This window comes from Trichomycterus rosablanca, chromosome 22 (genome assembly GCF_030014385.1).
Source record: "Trichomycterus rosablanca isolate fTriRos1 chromosome 22, fTriRos1.hap1, whole genome shotgun sequence".
Classification (NCBI taxonomy): Eukaryota; Metazoa; Chordata; class Actinopteri; order Siluriformes; family Trichomycteridae; genus Trichomycterus; species Trichomycterus rosablanca.
Genome location: NC_086009.1, coordinates 21,703,470 through 21,723,778, shown reverse-complemented (window position 1 = coordinate 21,723,778; position 20,309 = coordinate 21,703,470). Strand labels below are relative to the sequence as shown.

The 20,309-nt window shown below is 46.5% G+C and overlaps 2 protein-coding genes across 3 annotated transcripts; one reads left to right on the top strand and one right to left on the bottom strand.

Moving 5' to 3' along the window:
• Positions 1-3,310: 3,310 nt before the first annotated feature.
• On the top strand, positions 3,311-5,835 carry tlr1 (toll-like receptor 1). Its single transcript, XM_063018709.1, has one exon. The coding sequence runs from the start codon at positions 3,311-3,313 to the stop codon at positions 5,729-5,731; it is 2,421 nt and encodes an 806-aa protein (XP_062874779.1). The 3' UTR covers positions 5,732-5,835.
• Positions 5,836-6,433: 598 nt separating this feature from the next.
• ints10 (integrator complex subunit 10) lies at positions 6,434-19,143 on the bottom strand. 2 transcript variants are annotated; one of them, XM_062984911.1, is made up of 18 exons: positions 18,734-19,143; positions 17,157-17,224; positions 16,667-16,770; positions 16,305-16,444; positions 15,866-15,947; positions 14,604-14,744; positions 14,302-14,473; positions 13,999-14,168; positions 13,752-13,891; positions 13,274-13,427; positions 12,203-12,285; positions 11,775-11,918; positions 11,568-11,676; positions 11,229-11,308; positions 10,426-10,591; positions 9,960-10,053; positions 8,793-8,861; positions 6,434-7,540 (listed from the first exon to the last, which is right to left on the bottom strand). In XM_062984911.1, exons 1-18 carry the CDS (start codon positions 18,860-18,862, stop codon positions 7,384-7,386), a joined length of 2,202 nt encoding a protein of 733 aa, XP_062840981.1. In that variant the 5' UTR covers positions 18,863-19,143; the 3' UTR covers positions 6,434-7,383. The 2 variants fall into 2 exon arrangements, with proteins under 2 accessions (XP_062840981.1, XP_062840980.1); XM_062984910.1 differs by lacking the exon at positions 8,793-8,861.
• Between the last annotated feature and the right edge of the window lie 1,166 nt (positions 19,144-20,309).

The following is a 20,309-nucleotide window of genomic DNA, read 5'->3' as shown; positions in this document are numbered from 1 at the left end:
GTGACAGTGGTAACTCAATGGTTAAGGTACTGGACTAGTAATCAGAAGGTTGCCAGTTCAACTCTGAGCGAGGCCCTTAACTCTCAATTGCTCAAAAATTGTGTTTTGTCATAATTGTAAGTTGCTTTGGATAAAAGCATCTCCTAAATACCTAAAATGTAAATGTGTGAGAGAGTTTGTGTGTGTGTGAGAGAGTGTGAGAGTGTGTGTGAGAGAGAGAGAGAGAAAGTGTGTGTGTGTGAGAGAGAGTATGTGTGTGAATATCTGAGTGTGTGTGTGTGCGTAAAAGAAAGAGAGTGTGTGTGTGTGAGAGAGAGAGAGAGAGAGAGTGTGTGATCACTGTGGGTCCTGTTCTTTCAAAGCATACCCAAACATGCAGAAGGTGGATTGGTTACTTCTAATTGCAGTTGAATGTATGCTGTATGGAGAAAAATGAATAGGACACTTGATCATGAGCTTGTCGGACATCATGTTCCAAAACCACGTGAATTTCTACTGAATTTAATATCATCAACTTTTTTGTGAGGCCTTTCTACTAGACTTTGGAGTGTGTGTGTGGGAATTTGTGCTTATTTAGTCCATAGACTGAACAGAGTCAGTGTAGTCAGGCATTGATGATGGAGGAGAAGAGAAGGTCAGGCTCACAATGCCAGCGCTGATTTAGGTCGAGACCACATCTTTGCTGAATTAGATACAAACTGTTGCCAAAATGTTACAAGCATATCATTTATATTCTAAAGAAACGACTACAGGGGGCGTCCACATACTTTTGGCTGTAGTGTGTAGGTGTTGGTCGTTGTGACTCTAAGCCGGATAAAAAATAATAAACCGTCACATCAGAAACATCTAGAGAAAATAAAAGAATTGAGTTTTTTCCTGCTGACTGAAGCGGTTCGATTCCCCGGCGTGATCAGATAACCGCGGCGCTGATCAGATTTGGTCTGACGGAGGTGATGATGCTTTTATTAAACACATCAGTTTAAAGCTCTGAAACAGGATGTGATGGTGAGTCACGACTCCAGCAGGACGGGTTTGATTAGATCAAGCACAAAAACAACAACGACGACCCAAAAACCTTCCAGGTTCAGGAAGCGTTCACAGTTCACGTGGATCACGCCGGGGTTCTTCTGTGGGACCAAGGATCGAGCCCAAGATTAAAAGATGGGACCAAGACTAGGATTAAACCTACACCGACTGAGACTGAACCATATTTTTAACCCGTCTAGAAAGTGCATGTTGGCAGAGGAAAACACGTCATTAGAGGCACATTATTGATGCTTTTTCTCCCAGTTTAGTCATAGCCAGTTCCTCTTCCTCTGCTGGAGACCCCGATGTTGTACGAGGAGGGTATATTCTCCTGACACGCCCTCCCTCTGACACGAGCACTTCAGTGGAAACCTACACCAACTGAGACTGAACCAGGACCTACAGCTACAGGGCAGGTTAAGGTGCTGGTCTAGTAATCAGAAGGTTGCCGGGTTGCCACTGTTGGGCCCTTGAGCAAGGCCCTTAACCCTCAATTGCTTTGATTGTATACTGTCACAGTACTGTAAGTCACTTTGGATAAAAGTTTCTGCTAAATGCTGTGAATGTAAATTTCTTCATTCAAATAAAAATTTTCCACTTTTAATGAAGCTTTATCATCAAAATCACCCCCTGATTAAAAGTGACCCGTTTTACCCTCATGTTTTTGTGTTTAGGGTGACTTTAGGCTCGTTACACCACCCCCACCCCCCTCAAAAAAACACCCTTATTCAGGTTAAACATGCTCCTCACACTTTGATTGTGAACATGATGCCGCTTCAAACGTAATCAGAGCTTTTTTCATTTGTTTATATTTCATGGTCAATATCAATTTATCCTGATCAGAGTCGCTGTGAGTCCGGTTTAAACAGGAAACACTGGGTGCAAGGAAAGAACACGTGTCAGTCCCCCCCTCAGACACAGCGTCAGAGGTGATGTGCTAGCGTAACAGACAGACGCGCCACCCGAGCGCCCTCACGACAGGCCTGTCTGAAGGGATTCCTCATTACTGCAGCCATGGCGGCCTCTGCTGGCCGGTCGAGGAAATGCACAGAGATAATATGAATGAATAATGGAGAGCAGTGCGTCTGAGAAATTGAATCAGACTGACTACAAGGAGAAAATAAATCAAATAAACACTAAACAAAATGTGTATTTAATAATAATAATAATAATACAGGAGATAATGAGGATCCGTTTATATACTGTAGATGTGAAACGTTCGTTCACTCACAGCTCTGAGTTTATATGAAAGTGAATCTCACATGAACGTTGCGGGTTGCAGGATCAGATACAGGAAGTTTCTCTCAGTCTGTCGACCAAGTGAGAAAAAAGCAGAAGTGAAGCTTCATCATTTAAATAATAATGTTTTATATTCTCGACTCATTACCACACTTCCAGTTAAACACGAGCGAGTCTGAACCGCCGAGAGAGGAAACGCCGGAGATTCTGTAGTAAACCGGTACGTTAACCAGTTCTTTTTATTAATTACACTTTTACTGCACAATAAAAACCACAAAACAAACAAACTGTGAGTAAAAAATCTTTATAATTCCTACAATATACCGGCAAAAGTATTAGGACACCTGTTCTAATTATTTAATGTATGTGTTTCAGTCACAACAGTAACTAACAGGTGTAATAAATCAATCATATAAAGAAAATGATATGCTTCTTTACAGCAACAGTTTAGGGAAGGCTCTTTCGTGTTCCAGCATGACTGTTTCTCTTTGTTTTAGGGTGCCATCCCACCTACTGCACCCAGCCGTCGTTCTGACTCAATATTCACACAATTTTTCTTTATTGCCTCAGAAATCATCTGCCATCGCTGCTGTATTTTGCATTTTCTCCCTTTTTCTCCCAGTTTAGTTGTAGCCAGTTCCTCTTCCTCTGCTGGAGACCCCAATGGCGTACTGAGGAAGGTATATTCTCCTGACTCGCCCTCCCTCTGGCACCTTCTTATTCGCCTGTACTTTGTTGGATCCGTGCCTGAGGTCGGTCTTGCGCATGGAGAGTCACACGCTGATCTGTACAGGCGCCTCGGGCAACTAACCAGGGTCCTTACACAGCATCGAAGACTCCGCCCATTTTTTTTGTCCCGTCTTTTCCCACACAGCAGACTAGTGGCCGATTTTGTCTGCTGCACTGTCTGCACTGTCGATCGTGCCTGCTAGGGGGCGCCCAGATTTTGTACTCTAGTCTGAACCAGTGTTACCCCGGTATATCGATTATCACTACAGCTACGTTCATTCTCTCTTATCTTCCTGTCTTTTGCAGGCATTGCAGGATGATGAAGGCACAAGTGCTCCCCTGGTGGTTGGTTCTGGTATTCTTTGGCACGGCACCTACCGCATCGTTCGGTATGGAGACGGTCGTTCTCGACTACTCCTCCAGAAACCTCTCTGCCGTTCCCTCCGATTTACCCTCGTCTGCTCAACGCCTGGACCTTTCTCAGAACCTAATCCAGACCCTGAAGGGAGAAGACTTCCACGCCACACCGAACCTCAGATTCCTGAACCTTTCCTGGAACCTGATCGAGGAAATACAGCCAGACACGTTCACCTCCACGCCGGTCCTGGCCACGCTGGATCTGTCCCACAACAGACTCCGAAATCTGTCGGGTCAGGAGTACCTGCGACCAGCACGGAGCCTGGAGTACCTGGACCTGTCATCCAACCTGTTCATGGTCATGGAACTAGGAAGTGAGTTCTCCACACTCTCAAACCTCAGGTGGCTCGGTTTGGGTGCCGACGCCATCCGGAACGACGACTTTGCTAGCATTGCAGACCTCCAGCTCCAGACTCTCTACGTTCAGGCGCAGAATTTAAAGGTCTACGAGAACGGAAGCCTCACAGGAGTCAGGGCGGAGAAGATCGTTGTTGTGATGTCGAGCAGCAGCCTCGATTTCCCAATAATCGTTGATGCTTTAACGTCATTTAAAGAAGTAGAGCTCAGTGGGCTGACCAACCCTGAAGACTTTTTGGGAAAGCTACTGCAACGCCAAGCATCGATCCAGACCCTCAATCTACATTTATCTTCCATTTGGAGCACCTGGAATCAAATAGTTCTCCTTGTCAACAGCGCCTTAATGTCTCCAATCCGACACCTTACCCTGACTAATCTGACCCTTCATCAAATCATTTCTTTACAAAGCGTCGTCCAGAACTTCTCCCTGGACTCCTTCAGCATCAGACAGTCATCAGTGACCGTGTTCATCTTCCGTCAGGAGCTCCTGTACAACTTCCTCATCAACATGAGGGTAACGAACGCAACATTCGCCGAGTCCCCGATCATCCACATGACCTGCCCGGCGTCCGAAAGCATCATACAGACGCTCGACCTGTCCAACTGCGTCCTGACCGAAAGGGTCTTCTCCAAAGGTCCGAACGAGGAGTGTAACACTCTGACCAATCTGACGACGCTGGTCTTGAAAGGCAACAACCTCAAACATTTGATGCCTCTGACCTCCAGGGTTCGACTCATGAGCTCCCTAAGATGTCTAGACTTGAGCCACAACTCGCTGACCTACAGGGAGGACCAGGGCCGGTGCACGTGGCCGAGGATCACCCATCTCGATTTGTCTTCAAACAGCTTCGACCAGACGGTGTTCAAGTGCCTGCCGGAAGCCGCCGTCAACCTCAACCTGCAGAACAACCAGATCAGCGCGATTCCTGCCAACGTTTCGGGTCTGGACTCTCTCCGAGTTCTGGATCTAACGTCAAATCGTTTGCTGGATCTTCCAGACTGCCTGGGGTTCCCCAAACTGCAAAGGCTCGTGGTACGAGGGAACTCCCTCCATTCGCCTTCGACAGATTCTCTCCAGACGTGTCCGGACCTGAAGGTTCTGGATATCAGCAAGAACCCCTTCATCTGCACCTGCCCCTTGAGAGAATTCACCACCCTGATCGAAGTCGATGGGACGCTGGTTGGCACAACGGCGTGGAAGAACCACAGAATAACCATGGACCACTGGCCGAACGGGTATCGCTGCAGTTACCCAGAGAGCTGGAGGAACACCAGGCTTCAGAACTTCACTTTACCAGCGATCGCCTGCAGTGCGGAACTACTAGCAGTCACCATTTTGGTTCCAGCTCTAGTTTTGATCGTTTCTCTGGCTATTTTATGCCACCGCTTGGATCTCCCATGGTACCTGGGAATGATTTGGAAATGGACTCGCGCAAAGCACCGTTCACGGAACCGATCGGAGGAGCTTCAGGGCGTCTGCTTCCACGCCTTCATCTCCTACAGCCAAAGGAACGTCGACTGGGTCAAAGGCCAACTCCTGCCCAAACTGGAGGGTGACGATTCGGTTTCCACCCACAGCCGGCTCAGAGTGTGCCACCACGAGCGAGATTTCCTCCCGGGCAAGCCCATCGTCCAGAACATCCTCCGCTGCGTGGAGCGCAGTAGATGCTGCGTCTTCGTTCTGTCGTCCCACTTCATCCAGAGCGAGTGGTGCCACTACGAGCTGTACTTCGCCAACCACCAGATGCTGACGCAGGGTCTGGACAACATCATCCTCATCCTGCTGGAGCCTCTGCCGTCGTATCTCATTCCCTCCAAGTACAACCAGCTGAAGACCATCATGGCCAGGCGCACCTACCTGGAGTGGCCACAGGACGGCGCCAAACAGAGGATGTTCTGGGCGAATCTCCGGGCGGCGCTGCAGGCGGATCTGACGAACGCCATCGAGCGAGAGGCGGATTGATGGAACCAACAGAATGACGGATTTATATGGCCAAAAGTATTTGGACGCCCTGTTTCAAAAACAAAAACTATTAAAATAGAGAGACCTCAATGTAATCATTATAGACAGGAAATTATATCCTTCCAACTTTGCAGCAACAGTTTAGGGAAGGCCCTTTCCTGTTCCAGCATGAAACTCCGGCGTCCTGCACGGAGCCCTGAGCTCAGCACCACTCAACAGATCTGGGATGAACCGGAACATCGACTGATCGATCAGCGCCCAGCCGTACACATGCTGTTTTCTTTTTACTACTGAAAGGGCACAAATTCCCACAGACATATAGCTGAATAGATCCCATATTTACAGTTTCGGCATTTTTATCCAAAGCGACTTACAGTACTGTGACAGTCTTGTCCAAGCAATTGAGGGTTAAGGGCCTTTCTGAAGGGCCCAACAGTGGCAATCTGGCTGTGGTGGGGGTTGAACCAGCGACCTTTCGATTACTAGTCCAGTACCTTAACCCACTAGGCTACAGCTGCCCCCCAGTGACACAGACGTCAAGCTATTTTAAAACCGTGAGACGTCCAGCAAGCTCATGATCAGGTGTCCAGATACTTTTGGCTGTATGGTGTACTTCCATTTATACATTCCACAGTTCCAAATACAAAATATGTGAGTTATTTCTCTAAATATGTGATTAATTCCATAAATATCAAACAGTCATTAAAAAAGAAAACAATCGTATTTATTTTATTAAATTTCACTCATTTTTTTCACAAGGTATCAGTAATTGTCATTATTACAGACGATATTAATACAAAACACACGTGCACGTCGTCTTTACTGTACATTATTTGTGTAACCCAGGCAAAAGTGTTGCGTGTGACTGCATGACCGGGGTCCAGGTGGTGACAGCCGTGATTTTCGTGTGACCACAGCTCACTCGTTCCGCTCTCGAACCACGATTCTGATCTCATATCACAAAATGACTCCACGTCCATGCACGCCTATAAATCCGGTACAACATGAAGGGTCTGTGTGAAACCCTCGCTCTCTCTCTCTACACAGACGCATTTCCCATCATCCTACACTCCCGAGAAGAGGGCGTGTCTAAACGCTAAGATCCCTTAAAATGCTCCTACTGAGGCGCCTTCATTCTGAGTGATGATCTGACTGAATGATGGGTGTGTCTCTGTATAAGTAGAGCGTCTAAATAATCTGATGATGAGCTCCAGGTCTGATTAGAATCCTCTCTACTGAGGCAGCTGATCAGGTGGGTACAATAATGGAACAAATCCCCACAGTGCCAAAGCTACCTGTGACTGAGATACCAGCCTGGCCGGGCGTCCACACGAACACGATTGGGTGTGTTTGAGGGAGGGAGGGTTGGACGGCGTCTCTTCCTGCTGGCGCTGTGATATGTGATCTCCGGAAGTAGTGGGGGAGGTCACATAGAGCTTAGTGCGTCTCTCCCCAACATTGTCAGGTGATAAGAAGTGGCCATGAATTGGACCCATAACAGAAGGGGCTCTCTTTGATCAGAGGTTAACCTATCAGTCATTGGACATGACAAAATTGAGAGATAAATGGGGGAAAATCCAGATAAACGAGGACTTTAGTGCTCTCCTCCGAGAGTGTCCAGCCTCTCAGTATAAAACAAAAGAGGTCAAAGGTCAGGGCAGGGACTGGATCAGGATGATCTTCTCGTTGATGCAGAAGCGATGCAGCACGCTGAGCAGGTTCTCTCCACAGCGCGACACCTGACGCTCCATCGCTAGCCGGAAATCCTCCTTCACGCCTTTAGTGATGCCGCGGGTCACCGTGTGATGCCTGATACGCCAACAACGGAGAGACAGAGAGAGAGATGTAGCACCATGTACGTCTCACATACACACACACACACACACACACACACACACACACCAATACACACCTGTACACACCTATAAACACACACCTACACACACACACATACCTACACACCTAAAACACACACAAACACACATGCAAACACACTCACCTACACATACTAACACACATAACACACACACACACACCAACACACACCTGTACACACACACATCTACACAACTGAAACACACAAATTTATAAACACACATGCAGACACGCACACAAACGCCTACATCTACACACATATACACAATACACTACTACACTTACACACACACACACACATATATACAATAGACTACTACTCCTACAAACACACACACTTACACACATATACAGCTTCACACACACATGTACACACACATATATACAGTACACTACTACAACTACACACTTACATTTACACACACACACACACACACACACATTACACTACTAAACCTACACACACACACACACACACACACACACACACATATATACAGTACACTACTACACACACATACATATACATACTAACACACATAACTAACACACACACCAATACACACCTGTACACACATACACACACCTACACAACTAAAACACACATGCAGACACACACACACCTATACATACTAACACACAAACACACACACCTGTACACACATACACACACACACACATATACAGTACACTACTACACCTACACACACACATATACAGTACACTACTACACCTACACACACACACACACACATAAACAGTACACTACTACACCCACAAACACACACACACACACAGTACACTACTACTACACACACACACTGGAATCACATTAAACAAAACGAAGTGCATCGGAACACACACTCATGTCAGAAATCTGCGTCATGAGAACGACACACTGACGATGGTGCTGAAACAAAAGCTTCTGCTTCACCACCTCACAACAACAACAACAACAACAACAACAACAACAACAACAATAAATAAACTGATAATGAAATAAAAAGGAGACGGAACTGAGCACGATGGTGTGGAATAAAAAAGCAAAACAACAGAACTGAACGTCCAGGAGAAACACGGACGGACGGACGGGTGGCGGCGTATGAGCAGGCTGGGGGTGGAGCTTGGAGATGGGCGAGCGAGGGGTTTCGGTGATGGGGGGGGGGGGGGGGTGAGGGGGGGGTACCTGTCAGCCTTCTGAGCCCCTTGAAGCAGCAGGGTATTTAACTCCACCCCCAGGGTGGGGCTGGGGTTCCTACGGACATCAAACACCATTTCATCAACAATCCCCACAGCAGGGCCGCATTCAAAACTCCAAACAAACCCGGGAGTAACGTCCGGGCGCCGGGCTAGAGCTTCGTTTTACATTCATACACAATAACAACATTACAAATATAAATAAATAAATAAAAGTACAGAAAAAAGAGGAGCAAGTGTAAAAAAAAACAAAGAATAATAAATAATAAAGGTAAAAGAAAACATTCGTTCTCTCTCATCAGTGCCACCACCGCCACCCTGAATTGAAAGGACCCGAGGCATCTGGCACCCTTTCAGATCGCTTCTTTTCACCTGTCAGGGGCGGGGTCTCACAGAAAGCAGTATCGTGTCCAGAGAGCCACGCTCTACCATCCTGAATCAGCGCCTCATCCAGCCAGCAGAGGTCGCACTTGCACCAGTCACGAGGAACCTGTTTGAGCTATCGTCCCTCCCTGTGTGTGTGTCGTCCGGCTTTCCGAAAGCACAGCTCAGATTTAAACCCGAGACCCAGAGATGGACGCCCTTCTTGACACAACACTCATTTTATCCGAGCACGGGACCAGCGCTGAGTGCGCACCGACAGGTTCGGCCAGCCCGCCCCCCCTGACCTCAGACACAGCCGATCATGTCTGTGTGGACGCCCGACTGGCCAACGGCACGGCTAAAATTCGAACCCTGAACCTCAGAGGTAGCGGGAGGTCTTGCTTAAGGGCCCAACTGTGGCAACTTGGTGGTGGTGGTGAGGCTTGAACCTGCAACCCTGTGATTACAAGTCCAGGACCTTGACCTCACTGATGAGTAAACGTCATCCAAAACAAACAAACAAATAAATTAATTAATTAATTAAAGCTCGGCGTCTTGAATGCAGCCCAGGAGTAAAACAAAATAAAATAAATAAATAAATCAGCCAATCACAAAGCCCGTAACCCGTCATTAAGCTAATCAGCGCTCTGCAGCGGGGGCGAGGGTAGAGGGGGGGGAAGAAAAGAAACAATCATAAAAGTGTTTATTTTACCATCAGAGAAAGAGAAGAGAAGCGGTCCGGGAAATCTCTCACAACAAATGGGGTACAACGGGGTAAAACGGGGCCACTTACTTGATTAACATCCCCTGATTGGGCAGCAGCTCCAGCTGGACACGCCCACCTTCCGTCGTACGCAGGTACGCGAACTCTTCCAGCATATCGATGTCTGGGTCGGGGGTCAAGGAGCGTCACGGATTCACATCGAGGCTCCAAATTTACGGCGACATCAGGTACAGCAGTGTTGTTGGGATTGTGTAACACCTCAGTGTCAGTGCAGGGAGGAGAACCTACACACAACAACACTGCTGTACCTGCTACACTCATACAAATACAACACACTGCCGTGTCAGTACGTTAGCATCAGTGCAGTGCTGAGAATGACCCACCGTCCAGATTGATGAATAAACAGGGGACGGGGGGAGTACAATCAGTACTTGTATACCCACAAAATTCATCAGTATGGCTTAAAACAATTAAACCCAAACCCCCCCATTCACTAGGATATACAATCACAAACTGAGGCCGAGGTGGAGGATACTGGTGACGTAGTTAAAGAAGTTCTCGTACTGGAAAGCGCCCTGGTCGCAAATCTTATCCACCGCCTTCAGGAAGAGGGTCTCTCCCTGGGGCCAATCGTGCTGCAGGAGGACGGTCACATGACCCAGAGCCAGGTCGTCTCTGTGGCCGTCTACGAACGCTCGCAACTGAGAGAGAGACGGAGAGAGAGACAGACAGAGAGAGAGAGACGGAGAGAGAGAGAGACGGAGAGAGAGAGACGGACAGAGAGACGGAGAGAGAGAGAGTGACACGAGGACATGAGGGGACATGAGGACCATCCGCCAGTCCTGTAATATCTCATACCAGGATGTCGCGTCCATTTCTGTTGCCCTGATGTCCAGTTCTGACGCCTGTGTGCTTGTTTTGGGTGCTTTGACACTGGACAGGAGATGCATGGGCACTCTGACTGGCACAATAGGGTTGGATGCGACGTGTGTGGTGCCACGTTCACCTCATCACCAGGATTAAAATCATCTGCTGTTCGATCCACAGTACCAGACCCCACAGACGTCACGTCCTCCGGCATCAGCGAGTCTCGGCCGCCCAACAACCCGTCGGCGGTTTGGTCCTTGGTCCTGAATGGTCGGTCAAGACGACTCAGACTTGTAGCTCAAAAGCTATGTTTAAATTTAGCGCGGGCGGCTACATGAAGCTAGCGTAGAGAGCACAGCGGTGGGGCGATGTGGAGGCACTTGGGCTGAATGGCGGCATTTTGAACTAGCACTGTATAATTGATAATGAGTGTGTGTGAAGGTGTGTGTGTGTGTGTGTGTGTGTGTGTACCTTGAAGCAGGCCAGCATGAGCTGCAGACAGAAGGGCAGAACGTCTCTGTTGGTGCAGGGGATCAGTCTCAGGTCGTTAGCTATGAACAGGACACGGAAACTGCGTTTAAAACCTCACTATAGACTCAGGGTGTGGACTGACGTTCATCTGTCCGCCACTGGGGGGCAGCACCGGCTATAGGAGAAGCCAAAGGTCTAAGTAGAGCGTCTAAATAATCTGATGATGAGCTCCATGTGCTATTAGAATCCTCTCTACTGAGGGAGCTGATCAGGTAGGTAGTAGGGAGCAGGGCGGGTCGACAGGTTCTCACACAGACCCCCGGTTCCAGGTCGACTCACCTTTCCTGGGTTTGTTCCTTCCTCGGTTCTGCTCATCACTGGACCTCATCGGTTCCTGACTGTGAGGAACCAGACCGCTCACGACCTCCAGCAGCTTCTCACAGGCCAGCTACGGGACAAAACAGAGGCGGGTCACCCAGGACGTCCCGATGATGATGCTGTGTGGGCGTGTGCGTGTGGGTGTGTGTGTGTGTGTGTGTGCGGTACCCGATGCTCTCCGAGGGCGTAGTGGCAGGACGCCTGCTGGATGGAAGCTCGGTGCGTCTCCAGGCTGCTGGTGGATGTCTGAAGGTTCTGGTTCTGCAGTGAGGACATCTGCACCAGACTGGACAGAGCGTTCCGATACTGACCCTGAAACACACAGACACATGCTGGACACGCCCTTACATGCCACGCCCCTCAGGCTCTGATTCCTCCGATTCGTATCACCTATAGTCAGTCACATTAGTACCTGGGGGTCACATACAGCCTTGTCTTCCTCAGACACCCATTGTGTCTGTTGGGATGCCCAGACGGGTCAGGAGCACTGCTAAAATCTGAACTCCAGGGCTCAAACACTCCACGGTGGTGAGACCGGTGCAATAGCACCCAATTTAGTACCAAAGTCCTCCAAAATCCAGAATAAAAGTCCTTACCTGATATATGATCATGTCTGTGAGGAGGATTCTGAACCACAGCCAGCTCTCCGTCTTCCAGGCAGCGCAGATTTGATTAAACTCTGAAAAACAGTCATGCGTTTGTTTATACTGGTTCTGTACTACACCATTCACTGATGTGATGTTACAGAGTCTGGTGGTCCTGACCCTACTGAACCCCATTAGAAGTTCCATCAGATTTAAAACAATGATTTAGTGGGGGCTGAACTTGCTGTAGGGCGGCATGATGATGCAGTGGGTAGCACCGTCACCTAACAGCAAGAAGGTCCTGGGTTTGATTCCCCAGCCGGGCAGTCACGTTTTTTTCTGTGTGGAGTTTGCATGTTCTCCCCGTGTCTGTGTGGGTTTACTCCGGGTGCTCCAGTTTCCTCCCATAGTACATGCAGGTGAGGTTAAATGGAGATACTAAGAATTACCTTAAGTGTATGTGTGTGTGTGTGTGTGTATGTGTGTGTGTGTGTGTGTGTGTGTGTGTGTGTGTGTGTGTGTGTATGTGTGTGTGTGTGTGTGTGTGTGTATGTGTGTGTATGTGTGTGTGTGTGTGTGTGTATGTGTGTGTATGTGTGTGTGTGTGTGTGTGTGTGTGTGTGTGTGTGTGTGTGTGTATGTGTGTGTGTATGTGTGTGTGTATCTGCCCAAACCCCCTTGACCCTGAACCGGAATAAAGCAGTGGAAAAACAGACGATAAGAATGAATGAGTGAATTGAATGAATAAATGAATAAATAAATAAATGAATAAATAAATGAATAAATAAATGAATGAATAAATAAATGAATGAATAAATAAATCAGTAAATAAATGAATAAACAAATAAATAAATGAATAAATAAATAAATCAGTAAATAAATGAATAAATGAATGAATAAATAAATAAATCAGTAAATAAATAAATGATTAAATGAATGAATGAATAAATTAATAAATGAATTAAAAAAAAAAAAAAAAAAAAAAAAAAAAATGAATGAATGAATAAATGAATAAAAAAATAAAAAAATAAAAAAATCAATAAATGAATAAATGAATGAATGAATACTCAGGTGTGTGGTTACCTGACTCCAGGCTCTCGTGTGAGTGCAGTAGATCCCAGCTCTCTCGAGCCGTACGGAAATGTTCCAGCGTCTCCGGCCAGCTCGGCATTTCTGTCTTATTCACAAAAACATGCCGCCCTCGTCCCTTACCCAGAGCGTCCTCGTCATCCGAGCTCTAACACACACACACACACACACACACACACACACACGCCAACATTACCAGGAGCAACCACATACTCAACATCCCCTGCACCCCGAGCACTCTCACGTTCTACCCTCAACACAAACCAGTCCACAGGGCACAATCTCTCAATTTAGTCATATCCAGTTCCCCATTGTGAATCCCGGAGAGCCACGCTAAGCTCTATGTGACCCCCACCACCCCCAGTCCTAAAGATCACATGTCACAGTCCGACCTTCCCACCCTCAAACACGCCCAATTGTGTTTGTCTGGACGCCCGGACAGGTCGACAGTTCTGCTGAGATTCAAACTCACCATGGTTTTCTCGCGCCCGTCCGCCAGCTTGCGCTTTTTGTGGGCGTGTTTTCCGCTGGGTCTCTCCACCTCTACATCATTAAACACACTCGACATGTCCTCCACCAGAACCCAGGGGCTCGAACCCAGACTGTTGTGACCTGTCACACACACACGGGGTAATTTAACACAGAGCTCTCAGTATCTATAAACCTGTTATTAAGCTCTATTATCTCTCTCTCACACACACACACACACACACACACACCCTGGAAGAGTGACGGCTGTACAGTAGAGATGTAGAAGTGGGCGCTGCGGAACAGCACCAGGGTGGAACAGGTGACGATTTGGGCACAGCAGCGTGACAGGGTCTCCCCCTCCAGACCGGGTAAATACCGACACAACTCCTTCATCCTCTGCAGCAGGTCCGAGTACGTCCTGCAACACACACACACACACACACACACACACACACACACACACACACAGAGTGAACACACGACTACTTCCTTTCACCTACCAGAGAGCTGTATAGCGTACAGAGAGCTACACTCTCACCCTCGCTAGTTACCTGGTTCCCTTCTCTCCCTGCCACTCGCACCTCAACCCCACCACCCCCACGATCTCCAGCAGCCTCTCCCACGGCTCCGACACCAGCGACGACTTCTCCGACAGGCCGTCGATCACGCCCCGCTGGCCCCGGCCCTTCCCGGGAGACTTAAGGGCCCCGCCGTCCTGGGAACCTGCGAGAGAGAGAGACGTTTAGTCAGTGTGTATAAAAACACACACACACACACATGTAATACAGGGGTTTGGAAAAGGTATGTTGGTGTGTAAGAGGTGTGTGTGTGTAGGTGTGTGTGTGTGGGTCACCCTGTAGCTGTGCATCTGCTCCGGGTCCTCGAGTCACGTAACCGATGTAAAACTCGGCGGCTTTGAGCATGTACTTGTGTAACAGACTGGCGGGGAGGCGCATCTCCATATTATTAATGATCAACGGTAGAACGTCACACACTGAGAGAGAGAGAGAGAGAGATATTATTATTATTACTACAACAGTAATGTACCATCATGTTTATTACTGTTGTTATAACATTGTTCTAATATTATTAATATTATTACTACATTATTATAGAATTACTACTATTATAATTATTAATAATAATATTACTGCTAATATTACTACTACACTGTTATTATTACACTGTTTTATTATTATTATTATTATTAATATGTACTATTATAACATATTAATATTATTATTTTTTTACAGTTTACAGTTTTATTATTATTATTATTTTTCACTGTTATATTATTATTATTATTTATATTATAAATTTTTTATACTGTTATATTAATATTATTATTTTTTACAGTTTTATTATTATTTTTACACTATTTTATTATTATTATTATTATTAATACGTACTATTATAACACATTAATATTATTATTTTTTTACACCGTTTTATTTTTATACTGTTTTATTATTATTATAATTTTTCACTGTTTTATTATTATTATTATTATTTTCACTGTTGTATTACTGTTATTTTTATTTTTACACTATTTTATTATTATTATTATTATTTTACACTGTTTTATTATTATTATTATTTATATTATACATTTTTTTATACTGTTATATTAATATTATTATTTTTTACACGGTTTTATGATTATTTTTACACTATTTTATTATTATTATTATTAATATTATTATTATTAATGGCATCACTGGCAGAAGTAATAATAATAATAGGAGTGTTGCTGTTGTAATATATTTTAATACTGTTATTATAACCATCATCGGTAGCAGTAGCAGTGTTGTTGTCATTTTATTTATTTATTTTACCTTTTGTTTACCTTTTTTTAGTTAATTTTTTCATCAAAGCTGTGACAATACACGTGTAAATATCTGTCACGCCAATAAAGCACCATTAAACTGAACTGAGAAGAGTTATAATCCATTCATTCATTTCCTCTAACCGTTTTGTACTGGTCAGGGTCTGAATGGGTCCAGCACCACCCGGAAACACACCCTGGATGTGGTGCTAATTGGGCAGGAGATTTTTATAACCAGAGAACCGCCCGGCTTGGCTCATTAAAAGTTTTGAAGATGGAACAAAACTCACCGAACAGTTTCCTGTAACAGTTGACTGGTGAGTCCAGGTCCTGCACGTTCTCCGCCTCCAACAGGGACTCGCCCAAACTCACCTGAGGGGCCACAAATATCCCGGGGTCAAAATCATAACAGGTATAAAATCACATCATCATCATCATCATCATCACATCTCAGTTTATAAACTGTATCGTGGCTGTGTGTTCACTGCTGCGGACCTCCACTCCTGACCGAGGAGAGCCGTGACTAACACACGCCCCCTCCGACACGTGTGCAGTACTGACCGCTTCTCATCACCCGCACTGGGTGGGTTCATACGGAGATCCGTACAGCGCACGGAGAGTCACGCACCGATCTCCATTATCCCCCGTCTCTGTGCAAAACCATCGATCAGCCAGCAGAGGGCGCAATTACAGCAGTTATGAGAAAATGACTGTGGGATGTGAACTCACGCCGTGTTGAATGACAGACTCGGGGAATCTCTTCAGCAGCAGGAGGTGCATCTCTGCTTTCTCCAGGGTGTTGAAACACTGCTCGGTGGCTTTCAGCAACATCTGACACTGTACAGGACCGGGGAGAGTCTCAAACACACCTACACACACACACACACACACACACAGTTACACTGGAACAGGAACGGGCCTTCCCCAAACTAATGCTGCAAAGTCAGAAGCATGTTATTTCCTTTATATTACTGATTTGTTACAACTGTTAGTAACTGTTGTGGCTGAAACATATAAATTGTCCATACAGTGGAATCTAGAACTCATTAGACATGGAAATGAAAAGGACCTGATTGAAGACACCCTCTCACCTTTGAGGAACTGAGCGTGCTTGTCCTGACTGTCGTTCCTGAGCGCCGCTGTGATCACGCCGATCTCCCGCCACACCACCGGCTGATCCGGAAAACTGACGAATCTGTTTCAGATGGAGCAGAAGCCGCCGTTAGCCAGAACAACACGCCGCCGACTCGGACTGAGCGGCAAGTTAGCGTCCAACTGGGAACGCCAGTTGTATTAGCATTGTTATGGACCGAGGGAGGGACGGTGGAACGGGTTCATCATTGTGGCTGCAGTGGCGGCCTCTGCTGGCAGCTCGAGGCACCTGCATGAGGGATGGATGATTCACAGATAGCAGAGTGTGACTCTGTACGCGATTCTGCTCTCTGTAAGACTCCGTCTCTGGGAGGTAAATAGAAGCGACCGGTGCCTGTGTGTGTGTCGGAGGGCTCTGCTCGGTCAGGGTGGGGTTCTGCAGCCATATAATTCAAATTAATTTAATTAATGAGCAAAATATCTACTCACATGTCGTAGAGCAGCCGGCCGGCCGAAGCCGTCCTCTCCGCGTTCCGCTCGATCATGTACATCTCATACTGAAATACAAATATACAGAATCGAGCAGAATTAGCTAGTACCAGAACCACACAGTACCGGAACCACACAGTACCTGAACCACACAGTACCTGAACCAGACAGTACCTGAACCACACAGTACCAGGACACACTAGTACCTGAACCAGACAGTACCAGAACCACACAGTACCTGAACCACACAGTAGCAGGATACATTAGTACCTGAATCACACAGTACCTGAATACACTAGTTCCAGATCCACACAGTACCAGGACACACTAGTACCGGAACCACACAGTACCAGAACCACACAGTACCAGGACACACTAGTACCTGAACCACACAGTACCTGAACCACATAGTACCAGAACCACACAGTACCTGAACCACATAGTACCAGAACCACACAGTACCAGGACCACACAGTACCGGAACCACACAGTACCAAAACCACACAGTACCTGAACCACACAGTACCAGAACCACACAGTACCTGAACCACATAGTACCAGAACCACACAGTACCAGGACACACTAGTACCTGAACCACACAGTACCAAAATACACTAATTCCAGAACCACACAGTTCCTAAATACACTAGTACCTGAACCACACAGTACCAGAACCACACAGTACCTGAACCACACAGTAGCAGGATACATTAGTACCTGAACCAGACAGTACCAGAACCACACAGTACCTGAACCACATAGTACCAGAACCACACAGTACCTGAACCACATAGTACCAGAACCACACAGTACCAGGACACACTAGTACCTGAACCACACAGTACCAAAATACACTAAATCCAGAACCACACAGTTCCTAAATACACTAGTACCTGAACCACACAGTACCAGAACCACACAGTACCTGAACCACACAGTAGCAGGATACATTAGTACCTGAACCACACAGTACCTGAACCACACAGTACCTGAACCACACAGTAGAAGGATACATTAGTACCTGAATCACACAGTACCTGAATACACTAGTTCCAGAACCACACAGTACCAGGACACACTAGTTCCAGAACCACACAGTACCAGGACACACTAGTTCCAGAACCACACAGTACCAGGACACACTAGTTCCAGAACCACACAGTACTAGGATACACTAGTTCCAGAACTACACAGTACCAGAACCACACAGTACTAGGATTCACTAGTTCCAGAACCACACAATACTAGGATAGAATAGTACCAGAACCACACAGGTCCTGAATACACTAGTTCCAGAATACACTAGTTTCAGAACCACACAGTACCAGTATACAGTACACTAGTTCCAGAACCACACAGTTCCTGAATACACTAGTTCCAGAACCACACAGTAGCATGGTACACTAGTTCCAGAACTAAACAGTACCAGGATATACTAGTTCAGGAACTAAACAGTAGCATGGTACACTAGTTCCAGAACCAAACCTGTGTACTGGTGGTCCTGTGATGGTCCGGTTTCACTAGTAGACGTGATGGAGAAGCATGCACTGTGTGAATACAGTCAGTACTTGTATACCTGTATGTTGAAGTCGGTGGGGTACAGGGTGCGCGCGGTGATGAGCCAGGCTTTGGCGGCCCACGGGTCACTGCTCACGAGCTCCCGGGCCCGTTTCACCAGGAAGTCGCAGTCCCCCTGCAGAGACATGGAGAGTGTGTGTGTGTGTGTGTGTGTGTGTGTGTGTGTGTGTGTGTGTGTGTGTGTGAACCGGTGCACAGATCCGCACACAAGGGTTCGAATCTATCACAACACAAAACAAAGTGCGGAACAATCACTGAACACACCGCCGCATGAGATGCTACTGCGCATGCGCACAGTCTGTCAAAATAAAAGCCTGCAACATAGTGGTCAAAGCTCCAGTGCTGCAGTGCCACAACACTCTCAAGCTGCCTAGTTCATACACACCCGATCCACTCACCTCATGTTAGCAAGGTACACAGATATTCTGTACGTTTAAAAGTCCTGAGACAGAATTTATGAGTCTGTCTGAGTCAACCGCAGCAGGTCAGCAGAGCAAATATACAAAATAATATGATATAAAAATATAATAAAACATTTCAGTGCTTAACTCCTACATTACAATAACATCTGTAGTATTTTATCTCAAGAATATCTCAAAATGTCATGCCAAGACTTAGAAAAACGAATCCATGCTTTTATCTCCAGTTAGTTTGACCATAGAGAAGGTCTCTGTACTGGACTCACCAGGACCACAACAGCTCATCCAAAATGCAGCTGCTAGAACACTTGAATGCTCCTGCTTACAATACAACACAACACGAATCGCTCCAACTCATCCAGTCACTCGAGTCTGATTCCTTCTGCCATACTGAATGTGGCCAGCAGGGGGAGCCTGGAGGCACAGACGATTGACCTGTCGGTTCATTTTAACTGACTGTGGTCGCCAGGTGGAGGAGTTTCTATTTATCAAGGTTTCTTCCTCACAGATTTGCCAGTTTTCTGTTGGGAAACCTGTTTTTTCTGAACCCGTGCTGCCAGGCTGACGTTGGGCTGGATGTGCGCATGATGCCCGCACATTTTTATCTGTTCCTGGGTATTCCTGCTCCAAAGGCGACATGACGGCCCGTGTCTGAAGCGGGACCCACGTTTGGATCCTAGCCGTAAATGTAAATACCTCGTTATTTTCCATTACCTATTTGTGTTGTTAGCCTCAGTTTTGGTTCTCCTGGGTTGCCCCTCTGTAAATTGGGTTCATTTTCGATTCTTGCAGATACGGGGCTACACCTGATGCCTCAGTGGCGAGGTCGCCACGCCCTGTTAGAGTTAATGTTAAATGAAAATTATAATTTTGAAGAAATTGAGTAAATTTTAAAGTTTTTGGGCTCCAGCACAGTCTGGATCTCTAATCTCATATTTTGGCACCTACATTTTCCAGCCACTAGAGAGAAGACTTGTGTTAGACTAGCTCTGAATGTTCCTCAATCACACGAGTTCAGTAATTAGAGGGGGTGTCCCAATACTTTAGATTTTTTCATGATCCATCTTCTCATCTCTGCTCTCAGTAGCCACGCCCTCTTTTTCTATTTAAATACCCAAACTTCCACTCAGCTCCTCACCTTCAGCTCCACCACAG

Bases quoted from the DNA above. Each gene is read 5' to 3' on its own strand.
- tlr1 (XM_063018709.1), top strand. From the start codon at position 3,311: ATGATGAAGGCACAAGTGCTCCCCTGGTGGTTGGTTCTGGTATTCTTT.
- ints10 (XM_062984911.1), bottom strand. From the start codon at position 18,862: ATGTCTCTGCAGGGGGACTGCGACTTCCTGGTGAAACGGGCCCGGGAG. The intron at 13,892-13,998 runs GTGTGTGTGTGT...TGTGTGTGACAG, and splicing joins ACAGCCGTCACTCTTCCAGG to GTCACAACAGTCTGGGTTCG. The intron at 12,286-13,273 runs GTAACCACACAC...ACTGTTTTTCAG, and splicing joins ACACGAGAGCCTGGAGTCAG to AGTTTAATCAAATCTGCGCT.